Genomic DNA, 15,358 nt, shown 5'->3' on the forward strand with positions numbered 1-15,358 from the left:
AGTATTCGGCCCCCTTGAACTTTGCGACCTTTTGCCACATCTCAGGCTTCAAACATAAACATATAAAACTGTATTTTTTTGTGAAGAATCAACAACAAGTGGGACACAATCATGAAGTGGAGCGACATTTATTGGATATTTCAAACTTTTTTAACAAATCAAAAACGGAAAAATTGGGCGTGCAAAATTATTCAGCCCCCTTAAGTTAATACTTTGTAGCGCCACCTTTTGCTGCGATTACAGCTGTAAGTCGCTTGGGGTATGTCTCTATCAGTTTTGCACATCGAGAGACTGACATTTTTTCCCATTCCTCCTTGCAAAACAGCTCGAGCTCAGTGAGGTTGGATGGAGAGCATTTGTGAACAGCAGTTTTCAGTTCTTTCCACAGATTCTCGATTGGATTCAGGTCTGGACTTTAACTTGGCCATTCTAACATCTGGATATGTTTATTTTTGAACCATTCCATTGTAGATTTTACTTTATGTTTTGGATCATTGTCTTGTTGGAAGACAAATCTCCGTCCCAGTCTCAGGTGTTTTGCAGACTCCATCAGGTTTTCTTCCAGAATGGTCCTGTATTTGGCTCCATCCATCTTCCCATCAATTTGAACCATCTTCCCTGTCCCTGCTGAAGAAAAGCAGGCCCAAACCATGATGCTGCCACCACCATGTTTGACAGTGGGGATGGTGTGTTCAGGGTGATGAGCTGTGTTACTTTTACGCCAAACATAACGTTTTGCATTGTTGACAAAAAGTTCAATTTTGGTTTCATCTGACCAGAGCACCTTCTTCCACATGTTTGGTGTGTCTCCCAGGTGGCTTGTGGCAAACTTTAAACAACACTTTTTATGGATATCTTTAAGAAATGGCTTTCTTCTTGCCACTCTTCCATAAAGGCCAGATTTGTGCAATATACGACTGATTGTTGTCCTATGAACAGAGTCTCCCACCTCAGCTGTAGATCTCTGCAGTTCATCCAGAGTGATCATGGGCCTCTTGGCTGCATCTCTGATCAGTCTTCTCCTTGTATGAGCTGAAAGTTTAGAGGGATGGCCAGGTCTTGGTAGATTTGCAGTGGTCTGATAGTCCTTCCATTTCAATATGATCACTTGCACAGTGCTCCTTGGGATGTTTAAAGCTTGGCAAATCTTTTTGTATCCAAATCTAGCTTTAAACTTCTTCACAACAGTATCTCGGACCTGCCTGGTGTGTTCCTTGTTCTTCATGATGCTCTCTGCGCTTTTAACAGACCTCTGAGACTATCACAGTGCAGGTGCATTTATACGGAGACTTGATTACACACAGGTGGATTGTAATTTATCATCATTAGTCATTTAGGTCAACATTGGATCATTCAGAGATCCTCACTGAACTTCTGGAGAGTTTGCTGCATTGAAAGTAAAGGGGCTGAATAATTTTGCACGCCCAATTTTTCAGTTTTTGATTTGTTAAAAAGGTTTGAAATATCCAATAAATGTTGTTCCACTTCATGATTGTGTCCCACTTGTTGTTGATTCTTCACAAAAAAATACAGTTTTATATCTTTATGTTTGAAGCCTGAAATGTCGCAAAGTTCAAGGGGGCCGAATACTTTCGCAAGGCACTGTATATATCTATTGGAAGGATTTAATCATTTGTAATTATGTCTACCTATGATGAGGTAAAAGGTTTATGTTTCTGTCTCCATATGATATTGTAAATATATCCAATGCTAAAAACATCTACATTTTTGTAAGGGGTGCATACTGGCGGCAGAGAAGTCAGACGCAGGAGAGCAACGGTGCAGTTTATTCATAAAAAGATCAAAACATAACAATCAATAAATGGGTACAAAACACGACGCACACCAGACATAACGTGCACGAGCACTTACAATAAACAATACCGGACAAGGACATGGGGGGGGGGGGGGACAGAGGGTTAAATACACAACATGTAATTGATGGAATGAAACCAGGTGTGTGGGAAGTCAAGACAAAACAAATGGGAAATGAAAGGTGGATCGGCGATGGCTAGAAGACCGGTGACGTCGACCGCCGAACGTCGCCCAAACAAGGAGAGGGACCGACTTCGAAGGAAGTCGTGACAATTTTAAATTGCATTCATATTCATTTGCATATATTTACGTTAATTCCCATATATTCCCAAAGAAAGTTTCCTCCTCTGAATATTCCCCAAAATGTGCAACTCTAAATCCAACCAATTCAGATCTGTGATTACTTCAAGGAAGGCAAGGACTTCTGGAAACAGCAGAGGGAGCACCCCCCCCCCTATCCACATCGACAGGACAGTAGTGGAGAAGGTGGAAAGTTTTAAGTTCCTCGGCGTACACATCACGGACAAACTGAAATGGTCTAACCACACAGACAGCATGGGGAAGAAGGCGCAACAGCGCCTCTTCAACCAAAAGCACTCACAAACTTTTACAGATGCACAATCGAGAGCATCCTGTAGGGCTGTATCAACGCCAGGTACGGGAACTTGGATGTAATAAATGTATCACTAGTCACTTAAACAATTCCACTTTATATAATGTTTACATACCCTACATTACTCATCTCATATGTATATACTGCACTCTATACCATCTACTGCATCTTGCCTATGCCGTTCGGCCATCGCTCAACCATATATTTATATGTAAATATTCTTATTCATTCCTTTACACTTGTGTGTATAAGGTAGTTGTTGTGAAATTGTTAGACATTACTGCATGGTCGGAACTAGAAGCACTGCTAACCATGTTTATGTGACCAATAAAATGTGATTTTGATTTGGATGCATTTCTGAAGTATTTAAACAGGGCCCATATCTATGCTCGTGGCATCGATCTCCCAGTAAGAATGATGTAATGAAAGTACAACCAGTCTCTGCTCTATTAATACAAGTCTCACAATAACATTTCCTTGATCTATACTAGTTAAGATTGTTCTTCAATACCTGCCCTATTCTTCTATCTCAAATGTGATTCACTGGTCTTTTTCAGATGAATAACCATACATGATTTATTCTTAGAGACAACCTAGTCATCATGCACACTGAATATAATCGAGGAACTTTATTTTTCCTGTTAGGGAGCTTCTTATTTTATAGAATATCATGTCTCTAGGATCAACACAGGTAGTTTCTCCTGAGGCAGAATGCTGAGGGTTATATAGATGGGGTCTCTGAAGCCACTTTATAGGTGATCACATATATTTTAGCCTCTAATGACAACAATGCTAAATAATGAAGACCATCATTAATTATCACTCAAAATGAGGTCCAATACAGCCTCCATCAGCCAGAGGATATTACCCTTGAGTGTATGGAATACCCTTTCGGTAACACTTTACCTGACGTCTGCAGGTATAACACGCTTTAGAGTAGAATAGAATAGTAAATAATAACTGCATTTTTCATGTGAAGAAACGTCTTGTTTATAACTTGTTATTATAATAACATATAAGCATGTATGAATGTATAAGCATGTGTGAATCTTTATAATGTATTATAATAATCAAACTTGTAACAAGTTATGTCTCTCTAAGTATCAACATTTCAACTGACTCAAAATGGCTGGTATGTAGTCAGGATCGAGATGATTATAAGACATTGCAAGAGGGTCATATACTCATGACAAGTCTTGCGATGCATTATAACTGCATCATAATGCATTCGTGGTGTTACCCTCTTTTCATTGAGGTATGACATGTCTCTAAGACAGTAAGATGTTAGACTGCTACTTACAAGGACTCCTGGGTAGTAGCCACCGACAGTAATGTTCTGTGTCCTGGTGGTGGCTGCCAGTCCAAAGACAAGGATGAGCACAGACACAATGAGCAACATCACAGTGACCATGATGGACTTCTGTTTCCTCTGTTTGAATGATCCTGGAAGACATGCGCAGCGTTAGACAATATACTCATATATCCATTCAATATACAGGTCATTTAACAGATCAGTTTTTGCGACTGAAAATGTTCCTGAAAACTTAACTCCGGCCATGAAACATTTTAGTTGAATTGTATGAACAGTAGACTAATAAACAAAGTACTTAAATATATTTTGACTGTAGTATTCCTGTGTTACGCACTCCTCTTCAATGGATAGGGTAATATCAACAGGAGTGTGTTTTGGTTAGCTGGGTCGTTCCACCAATTAAGTGCCTTTTGAGTAGAGTACCTTAAAAAAATGTAATAAATATTTTTGTCACCTAATTTTTGTCACGCCTTGGTCAGTGTATTTTGTGTTTTTGGTATATGTTTGGGTAGGCCAGGGTGTGACATGGGTTTATATGTTGTGTTTCGTATTGGGGTTTTATTAGCATTGGGATTGTGTATGATTAGGAGTGTGTCTAGTTAGGCTTGGCTGCCTGAGGCGATTCTCAATCAGAGTCAGGTGCTTGTCGTTGTCTCTGATTGGGAACCGTATTTAGGTAGCCTGAGTTCGCGTTGTATTTTGTGGGTGTTTGTTCCTGTCTCTGTGTAGTGTTCACCAGATAGGCTGTAATTAGTTTCACGTTACGTTCTGTTGTTTTTGTATTCAGTTATTTCATGTACCGCGATTCAGTTCATTAAAGTCATGAGTAACCTACACGCTGCATTTCGGTCTGACTCTCTTCATTCAACAGACGAACTCTGTTACAGAAACACCCACCACTCACAGACCGAGCAGTGTGTAAACTGGCAGGAGCTAAAGGAGGACGTTATGGACAGCAGAAGCATGGATTATACGACGTGGGAAGAAATCGACAGGTGGGCGGCCGACCCAGAGAGAGTGCAGGCGCCCGCCTGGGATTCACTTCAGCAGTGCGAAGAGGGCTACAGGCTAATGGAGTCAAAAAGGAAAACACGGCGACGCAGAGCGAAAACCGAAAGTAACGGGGGAGAGCGCAGAGAGAGAGTGGCTGAGTCAGGAGTCAGACCTGAGCCTACTCTCCCTGTTAATCGTGAAGAGCAGTTGCAGTGGGAGAGGCTGCACCACTTGGAGATTTGGACATGGGAGGAGGAATTAGACGGTAAAGGACCCTGGGCGCAGCCGGGAGAATATTGCCGTCCCAAGGAAGAAATAGAAGCGGATAGCGGAGAGGCGCAGGTATGAGGAGGCAGCACGGCGACGCGGTTGGAAGCCGGAAAAACAGCTAGAAGGGAGAATAGTTATGCCAGGTAGGAGACCTGCGCAAACTCCCTGTGCTCACCGTTGGGATAGGGAGACCGGGCAGGCACCGTGTTATGCTATGGAGCGCACAGTGTTTCCAGTGCGGGTGCAGAGCCAGGTGCGGCACATACCAGCCCTTCCTATTGGCCGGGCTAGAGTGGGCATCGAGCCAGGTAAGCTTGGGCAGGCTCGGTGCTCAAGAGCTCCAGTGCACCTGCACGGTCCGGTCTATCCAGAGCCACCTCTACACACCAGTCCTCCGGTAGCAGCTCCTCGCACCGGGTTTCCTGTGCGTGTCCTCGATCCAGTACCACCAGTTCCAGCACCACGCACCAGGCCTCCAGTGCGCCTCGCCTGTTCAGTGCAGCCAGCGCTTTTCTCCCCTCCTGCGCTGCCGGAGTATCCTGCCTGTTTAGCGCAGCCAGAGCCTTTCTCCTCTCCTGCGCTGCTGGAGTCTCCTGTCTGTCCAGCGCCACCAGTGCTCCCAGTCGGCCCAGCGCGGCCAGTGCTCCCAGTCTGCCCAGCGTGGCCAGTGCTCCCAGTCTGCCCAGCGCGACCAGTGCTCCCAGTCTGCCCAGCGCGGCCAGTGCTCCCAGTCTGCCCAGCGCGGCCAGTGCTCCCAGTCTGCCCAGCGCGGCCAGTGCTCCCAGTCTGCCCAGCGCCGCCAGTGCTCCCAGTCTGCCCAGCGCGGCCAGTGCTCCCAGTCTGCCCAGCGCCGCCAGTGCTCCCAGTCTGCCCAGCGCCGCCAGTCTGCCCAGCGCCGCCAGTCAGCCCAGCGCTGCCCGACAACCAGTCTCTTTCAGATCTGCCCGACAACCAGTCTCTTCCAGATCTGCTCGACAACCAGTCTCTTCTAGTTCCACCAGCCAGCCAGGATTTACCAGAGCCTACTACCTGCCTGAGCTTCCTCTCAGTACTGGGCTTCCTCTCAGTACTGGGCTTCCTCTCAGTACTGGGCTTCCCCTCAGTACCGGGCTTCCCCTCAGTACCGGGCTTCCCCTCAGTACCGGGCTGCCTCTGTCCCGGGCTGCCCCTCTGTCCCGGGCTGCCCTTCTGTCCCGGGCTGCCCCTCTGTCCTGAGATGCCCCTCTGTCCTGAGATGCCCCTCTGTCCTGAGATGCCCCTCTGTCCCGAGCTGCCCCTCTGTCCCGAGCTACCCCACTGTCCCGAGCTGCCCCTCTGTCCCGAGCTGCCCCTCTGTCCCGAGCTGCCCCTCTGTCACGAGCTGCTCCTCAGTTATGTGGGGATCTGGGTGAGGACTATTAGGGCATGGTCGGCGGAGAAGGTGGATTATCCCAGGACGCGAAGGGGAGGAAATAGGACATTAATGGAGTGGGGTCCACGTCCCGAGCCAGAACCGCCACCATGGACAGACGCCCACCCGGACCCTCCCTATGCTCTTGAGGTGCGTCCGGGAGTCCGCACCTTAGGGGGGTTCTGTCACGCCTTGGTCAGTGTATTTTGTGTTTTTGGTATATGTTTGGGTAGGCCAGGGTGTGACATGGGTTTATATGTTGTGTTTCGTATTGGGGTTTTATTAGCAAATCAAATCAAATCAAATTTATTTATATAGCCCTTCGTACATCAGCTGATATCTCAAAGTGCTGTACAGAAACCCAGCCTAAAACCCCAAACAGCAAACAATGCAGGTGTAAAAGCACGGTGGCTAGGAAAAACTCCCTAGAAAGGCCAAAACCTAGGAAGAAACCTAGAGAGGAACCGGGCTATGTGGGGTGGCCAGTCCTCTTCTGGCTGTGCCGGGTAGAGATTATAACAGAACATGACCAAGATGTTCAAATGTTCATAAATGACCAGCATGGTCAAATAATAATAAGGCAGAACAGTTGAAACTGGAGCAGCAGCACAGTCAGGTGGACTGGGGACAGCAAGGAGCCATCATGTCAGGTAGTCCTGGGGCACGGTCCTAGGGCTCAGGTCCTCCGAGAGAGAGAAAGAAAGAGAGAATTAGAGAGAGCATATGTGGGGTGGCCAGCATTGAGATTGTGTATGATTAGGGGTGTGTCTAGTTAGGCTTGGCTGCCTGAGGCGATTCTCAATCAGAGTCAGGTGCTTGTCGTTGTCTCTGATTGGGAACCGTATTTAGGTAGCCTGAGTTTGCGTTGTATTTTGTGGGTGTTTGTTCCTGTCTCTGTGTTGTAGTCACCAGATAGGCTGTAATTAGTTTCACGTTCCGTTCTGTTGTTTTTGTATTTAGTTCAGTTATTTCATGTACCGCGATACTTTCATTAAAGTCATGAGTAACCTACACGCTGCATTTCGGTCTGACTCTCTTCATTCAACAGACGAACGACGTTACAATTTTAACATTCTGTCATAAAGACATCTCAAGAGGTTATGGTCCCGTGTGCCTCAGTTGGTAGAGCATGGCGCTTGCAACGCCAGGGTTGTGAGTTTGATTCCAATGGGGTACCCGTGTGGAAGAAAAAAAAGGTTTGAAGATGTATACACTCACTACTCTTTAGTCGCTCTAGATAAGTGTCTGCTAAATGACTCAAATGTAAACATTAAATAAAAAAATGACTAAATTACGTGCCAAATAAAGTAACAGGCTTGACAACTTCATATTAAATCATCCAGAAATCAAACAAAAAAACCTGTGAAAAAACACGTGGTTTTCAGACATGTGAAAAAAATATTGAAAATACACACATATTTTTCATTTTCATGAGTCAGACAAACATTTTTACAGTGTTTTTCCCCTCATGTCCCCATAAATGTTCCCTATATTTTTCACCACTTCCAACTACATCTGATCTCCCATCCAGGGACCGACACTGTTTAGCTTCAGAGGCAAACCAGCAGTGGGATGCAGGGTGCTATGTTGCTGGAATGAATGTGCCAAAACCTGCAACTGGAAAAAAAGGCAGCAGAAGCAAAGGCCATAGTAACATAACCAAAGACAGGAAAGAGATTACAGGAAATTACAGGAACCAAATTACAGGAAAGAGGGAGGTGTTTTATATACTGATTAGAGGTCGACCGATTATGATTTTTAAACGCCCGTACCGATACCGATTATTGGAGGACCAGAAAAGCCGATACTGATTAATCGGACGATTTTAAAAAATCTATTTGTAATAATGACAATTACAACAATACTGAATGAACACTTATTTTTACTTAATATAATGCATCAATAAAATCAATTTAGCCTCAAGTAAAAAATGAAACATGTTTTGGTTTAAATAATGCAAAAACAAAGTGTTGGAGAAGAAAGTAAAAGTGCAATATGTGCTATGTAAGAAAGCTAATGTTGTAGGTCCTTGCTCAGAACATGAGTGTTATGCAGGTGAATGAGGACCCAAAAGCGACTTGGCGAAAACAGAGTCTTTATTCCAGTAAAGGATAAAAGCAATACTCCTGGACAATCAAAGCAGAAAACAAAACATGAAAAAACTTAAATCCACTCGTAGTGACGAGGACAGACTGGAGACTCGACCATTAACTGCAGGTTGCCTCGGGAAGGCACCGACCGTAGCAGACTCAGACACCTGCTCACACGCAGCATCTGAAGGAGACAAGACACGACAGGGCGAGACAATGACACAGCACAGCGAACATCATACAAGGATCCGACAGGACAGAAACGGAAAACAAGGGGAGAAATAGGGACTCTAATCAGAGGACAAGATAGGGGACAGGTGTGAAAAGACTAAATGAGTGAGTAGGAGAATGAGGAACAGCTGGGAGCAGGAACGGAACGATAGAGAGAGGAGAGAGAGGGAGGGGGAGAGAGAGGAATAGAAAAAGGGAATGAACCTAATAAGACCAGCAGGGGGAAACGAACAGAAGGGAAAGCATAATGACAAGACAATATAAGACAAAACATGACAGTACCCCCCCACTCACCGAGCGCCCCCTGGCGCACTCGAGGAGGAATCCTGGCGGCAACGGAGGAAATCATCAATCAGCGAACGGTCCAGCACGTCCCGAGATGGAACCCAACTCCTCTCCTCAGGACCGTAACCCTCCCAATCCACTAAGTATTGGTGACCACGTCCCCGAGAACGCATGTTCATGATCCTACGTACCTTGTAAATAGGTGCGCCCTCGACAAGGACGGGGGGGGAGGGAAGACGAACGGGGGTGCGAAGAAAGGGCTTGACACAGGAGACATGGAAGACAGGATGGACGCGACGAAGATGTTGCGGAAGAAGCAGTCGCACAGCGACAGGATTGACGACCTGGGAGACACGGAACGGACCAATGAACCGCGGAGTCAACTTACGAGAAGCTGTCGTAAGGGGAAGGTTACGAGTGGAAAGCCACACTCTCTGGCCGCAACAATACCTAGGACTCTTAATCCTACGTTTATTGGCGGCTCTCACAGTCTGCGCCCTGTAACGGCAAAGTGCAGACCTCACCCTCCTCCAGGTGCGCTCACAACGTTGGACAAACGCCTGAGCGGAGGGAACGCTGGACTCGGCGAGCTGGGACGAGAACAGAGGAGGCTGGTAACCCAGACTACTCTGAAACGGAGATAGCCCGGTAGCAGACGAAGGAAGCGAGTTGTGAGCGTATTCTGCCCAGGGGAGCTGTTCTGCCCAAGACGCAGGGTTTCTAAAAGAAAGGCTGCGTAGTATGCGACCAATCGTCTGATTGGCCCTTTCTGCTTGACCGTTAGACTGGGGATGAAAACCGGAAGAGAGACTGACGGAAGCACCAATCAAACGACAGAACTCCCTCCAAAACTGTGACGTGAATTGCGGACCTCTGTCTGAAACGGCGTCTAACGGGAGGCCATGAATTCTGAACACATTCTCGATGATGATTTGTGCCGTCTCCTTAGCGGAAGGAAGCTTAGCGAGGGGAATAAAATGTGCCGCCTTAGAGAACCTATCGACAACCGTAAGAATCACAGTCTTCCCCGCAGACAAAGGCAGACCGGTAATGAAGTCTAAGGCGATGTGAGACCATGGTCGAGAAGGAATGGGAAGCGGTCTGAGACGACCGGCAGGAGGAGAGTTACCTGACTTAGTCTGCGCGCAGTCCGAACAAGCAGCCACGAAACGGCGCGTGTCACGCTCCTGAGTAGGCCACCAAAAGCGCTGGAGAATAGAAGCAAGAGTACCTCGAACGCCGGGATGGCCAGCTAACTTGGCAGAGTGAGCCCACTGAAGAACAGCCAGACGAGTAGAAACAGGAACGAAAAGAAGGTTACTAGGACAAGCGCGCGGCGACTCAGTGTGAGTGAGTGCTTGCTTAACCTGTCTCTCAATTCCCCAGACTGTCAACCCGACAACACGCCCATAAGGAAGAATCCCCTCGGGATCAGTAGAAGCCACAGAAGAACTAAAGAGACGGGATAAGGCATCAGGCTTGGTGTTCTTATTACCCGGACGATAAGAAATCACAAACTCGAAACGAGCGAAAAACAACGCCCAACGAGCTTGACGTGCATTAAGTCGTTTGGCAGAACGGATGTACTCAAGGTTCTTATGGTCAGTCCAAACGACAAAAGGAACGGTCGCCCCCTCCAACCACTGTCGCCATTCGCCTAGGGCTAAGCGGATGGCGAGCAGTTCGCGGTTACCCACATCATAGTTGCGTTCCGATGGCGACAGGCGATGAGAAAAATAAGCGCAAGGATGAACCTTATCGTCAGACTGGAAGCGCTGGGATAGAATGGCTCCCACGCCCACCTCTGAAGCGTCAACCTCGACAATGAATTGTTTAGTGACGTCAGGAGTAACGAGGATAGGAGCGGACGTAAAACGTTTCTTGAGGAGATCAAAAGCTCCCTGGGCGGAACAGGACCACTTAAAGCACGTCTTGACAGAAGTAAGAGCTGTGAGAGGGGCAGCAACTTGACCGAAATTACGAATGAAACGCGATAGAAATTAGCGAAACCTAGAAAGCGCTGCAACTCGACACGTGACCTTGGAACGGGCCAATCACTGACAGCCTGGACCTTAGCGGGATCCATCTGAATGCCTTCAGCGGAAATAACAGAACCGAGAAAAGTGACGGAGGAGACATGAAAGGCGCACTTCTCAGCCTTCACGTAGAGACAATTCTCTAAAAGGCGCTGGAGTACACGTCGAACGTGCTGAACATGAATCTCGAGTGACGGTGAAAAAATCAGGATATCGTCAAGGTAGACAAAAACAAAGATGTTCAGCATGTCTCTCAGTACATCATTAACTAATGCCTGAAAAACAGCTGGCGCATTAGCGAGACCAAACGGCAGAACCCGATACTCAAAATGCCCTAACGGAGTGTTAAACGCCGTTTTCCACTCATCCCCCTCTCTGATGCGCACGAGATGGTAAGCGTTACGAAGGTCCAACTTAGTAAAGAACCTGGCTCCCTGCAGAATCTCGAAGGCTGATGACATAAGGGGAAGCGGATAACGATTCTTAACCGTTATGTCATTCAGCCCTCGATAATCCACGCAGGGGCGCAGAGTACCGTCTTTCTTCTTAACAAAAAAAAAACACCGCCCCGGCAGGAGAGGAAGAAGGCACTACGGTGCCGGCGTCAAGAGACACAGACAAATAATCCTCGAGAGCCTTACGTTCGGGAGCCAACAGAGAGTATAGTCTACCCCGAGGGGGAGTGGTCCCCGGAAGGAGATCAATACTACAATCATACGACCGGTGAGGAGGAAGGGAGTTGGCTCTGGACCGACTGAAGACCGTGCGCAGATCATGATATTCCTCCGGCACTCCTGTCAAATCACCAGGTTCCTCCTGAGAAGAGGGGACAGAAGAAACAGGAGGGATAGCAGACATTAAACACTTCACATGACAAGAAACGTTCCAGGATAGGATAGAATTACTAGACCAATTAATAGAAGGATTATGACATACTAGCCAGGGATGACCCAAAACAACAGGTGTAAAAGGTGAACGAAAAATCAAAAAGGAAATAGTCTCACTGTGGTTACCAGATACTGTGAGGGTTAAAGGTAGTGTCTCATATCTGATACTGGGGAGATGACTACCATCTAAGGCGAACATGGGCGTTGGCTTCCCTAACTGTCTGAGAGGAATGTCATGTTTCCGAACCCATGCTTCGTCCATAAAACAACCCTCAGCCCCAGAGTCTATCAAGGCACTGCATGTAGCAGCCGAACCGGTCCAGCGTAGATGGACCGACATAGTAGTACAGGATCTTGATGGAGAGACCTGAGTAGTAGCGCTCACCAGTAGCCCTCCGCTTACTGATGAGCTCTGGCTTTTACTGGACATGAATTGACAAAATGTCCAGCAAGTCCGCAATAGAGACACAGGCGGTTGGTGATCCTCCGTTCCCTCTCCTTAGTCGAGATGCGAATACCTCCCAGCTGCATGGGCTCAGTCTCTGAGCCGGAGGAGGGAGATGGTTGCGATGCGGAGAGGGGAAACACCGTTAACGCGAGCTCTCTTCCACGAGCTCGGTGACGAAGATCTACCCGTCGTTCTATGCGGATGGCAAGTGCAATCAAAGAGTCCACACTGGAAGGAACCTCCCGGGAGAGAATCTCATCCTTAACCTCTGCGTGGAGTCCCTCCAGAAAACGAGCGAGCAGCGCCGGCTCGTTCCAGTCACTAGAGGCAGCAAGAGTGCAAAACTCTATAGAGTAAACCGTTATGGATCGATCACCTTGACATAGGGAAGCCAGGGCCCTAGAAGCCTCCCTACCAAAAACTGAACGATCAAAAACCCGTATCATCTCCTCTTTAAAGTTCAGGTAATTGTTAGAACAATCAGCCCTTGCCTCCCAGATAACTGTGCCCCACTCTCGAGCCCGGCCAGTAAGGAGTGATATGACGTAAGCAACCCGAGCTCTCTCTCTTGAGTATGTGTTGGGTTGGAGAGAGAACACAATATCACACTGGGTGAGAAAGGAGCGGCACTCAGTGGGCTGCCCGGAGTAACAAGGTGGGTTATTAACCCTAGGTTCCGGAGACTCGGCAGACCAGGAAGTAGCTGGTGGCACGAGACGAAGACTCTGGAACTGTCCAGAGAGGTCGGAAACCTGAGCGGCCAGGGTCTCAACGGCATGACGAGCAGCAGACAATTCCTGCTCGTGTCTGCCGAGCATAGCTCCCTGGATCTCGACGGCAGTGTTACGAGAATCCGTAGTCGCTGGGTCCATTCTTTTACATCTTTTCGTTCTGCATTGGCATCGAATAGCCCCCGTGATATGCAACTCTTCAGGGAAGTTAACAAATATACACAGGCAATTAGAAAAGCTAAGGCAAGCTTTTTCAAACAGAAATTTGATTCCTGTAGTACTAACTCAAAAACGTTCTGGGACACTGTAATGTCCATGGAGAATAAGAGCACCTCCTCCCAGCTACCCACTGCTCTGAGGCTAGGAAACACTGTCACCACCGATAGATAAATCCACCATAATTGGCTAATTGAAATAAGCATTACTCTACGGCTGGCCATGCTTTCCACATGGCTACCCCTACCCCGGTCACCTGCCCGGCACCCTCCACAGCAACCCGCCAAAGCCCTCACCATTTCTCCTTTACCCAAATCCAGACAGCTGATGTTCTGAAAGAGCTGCAAAATCTGGACCCCTACAAATCAGCCGGGCTAGACAATCAGAACCCTCCCTTTCTAAAATTATCTGCCGAAATTGTTGCAACCCCTATTACTAGCTGTTCAACCTCTCTTTCGCATCGTCTGAGATTTCCAAAGATTGGAAAGCTGCCGCGGTCATCCCCCTCTTCAAAGTGGGTGACACTCTAGACCCAAACTGCTACAGACCTATATCTATCCTACCCTGTCTTTCTAAGGTCTTCGAAAGCCAAGTTAACAAACAGATTACTGACCATTTCGAATCCCACCATACCTTCTCCGCTATCCAATCTGGTTTCAGAGCTGGTCATGGGTGCACCTCATCCATGCTTAAAGTCCTAAAAGATATCATAACCACCATTGATAAGAGACAATACTGTGCAGCTGTATTCATCGACCTGGCCAAGACTTTCGACTTTGTCAATCACCACTTATCGGCAGACTCAACAGCCTTTGTTTCAAATCAAATCAAATTTCATTGGTCACATACACATGGTTAGCAGATGTTAATGCGAGTGTAGCGAAATGCTTGTGCTTCTAGTTCCGACCGTGCAGTAATATCTAACAAGTCAGCTAACAATTTCATAACAACTACCTTATACACACAAGTGTAAAGGAATGAATAAGAATATGTACATATAAATATTTGGATGAACGATGGCCGAACGGCATAGGCAAGATGCAGTAGACGGTATAGAGTACAATATATACATATGAGATGAGTAATGTAGGGTATGTAAACATTATATAAAGTGGAATTGTTTAAGTGACTAGTGATACATTTATTACATCCAATTATTAAAGTGGCTAGAGATGTTGGCAGCAACCACTCAATGTTAGTGATGGCTGTTTAACAGTCTGTTGGTCTTGAGATATAAGCTGTTTTTCAGTCTCTCGGTCCCTGCTTTGATGCACCTGTACTGACCTCGCCTTCTGGATGATAGCGGGGTGAACAGGCAGTGGCTCGGGTGGTTGTTGTCCTTGATGATCTTTATGGCCTTCCTGTGACATCGGGTGGTGAAGGTGTCCTGGAGGGCAGGTAGTTTGCCCCCGGTGATGCGTTGTGCAGACCTCACCACCCTCTGGAGAGCCTTACGGTTGTGGGTGGAGCAGTTGCCGTATCAGGCGGTGATACAACCCGACAGGATGCTCTCGATTGTGCATCTGTAAAAGTTTGAGAGTGTTTTTGGTTACAAGCCAAATTTCTTCAGCCTCCTGAGGTTGAAGAGGCGTTATTGCGCCTTTTTCACTACGCTGTCCGTGTGAGTGGACCATTTCAGTTTGTCCGTGATGTGTACGCCGAGGAACTTAAAACTTTCCACCTTCTCCACTACTGTCACGCGATGTGGATATGGGGAGGGGGGGGGTGCTCCCCCTGCTGTTTCTTGAAGTCCACGATCATCTCCTTTGTTTTGTTGAGGTTGAGTGTGAGGTTATTTTTCTGACAGCACACTCCGAGGGCCCTCACCTTCTCCCTGTAGGCCGTCTCGTCGTTGTTGGTAATCAAGCTTACCACTGTAGTGTCGTCTGCAAACTTGATGATTGAGTTGGAGGTGTGCATGGCCACACAGTCATCGGTGAACAGGGAGTACAGGAGAGGGCTGAGAACGCACCTTTGTGGGGCCCCAGTGTTTAGGATCAGCGGGGAGGAGATGTTGTTTCCTACCCTCACCACCTGGGGG

The 15,358-nt window shown here is 47.3% G+C and overlaps 1 protein-coding gene across 2 annotated transcripts in view; it reads right to left on the bottom strand.

Moving 5' to 3' along the window:
- The window catches only part of LOC124011537 (transmembrane protein 255A-like), a 30,398-nt gene that overhangs the window by 10,676 nt on the left and 4,364 nt on the right, over positions 1-15,358 (bottom strand). For both annotated transcript variants that reach the window (XM_046324996.1, XM_046324995.1), the window contains exon 2: positions 3,729-3,871. In XM_046324996.1, coding sequence (XP_046180952.1) covers positions 3,729-3,871 — 143 coding nt within the window. The remainder of the gene's footprint in view (positions 1-3,728; positions 3,872-15,358) is intronic.

The sequence above is a fragment of the Oncorhynchus gorbuscha genome, linkage group LG23, assembly GCF_021184085.1.
Source record: "Oncorhynchus gorbuscha isolate QuinsamMale2020 ecotype Even-year linkage group LG23, OgorEven_v1.0, whole genome shotgun sequence".
Taxonomy (NCBI): Eukaryota; Metazoa; Chordata; class Actinopteri; order Salmoniformes; family Salmonidae; genus Oncorhynchus; species Oncorhynchus gorbuscha.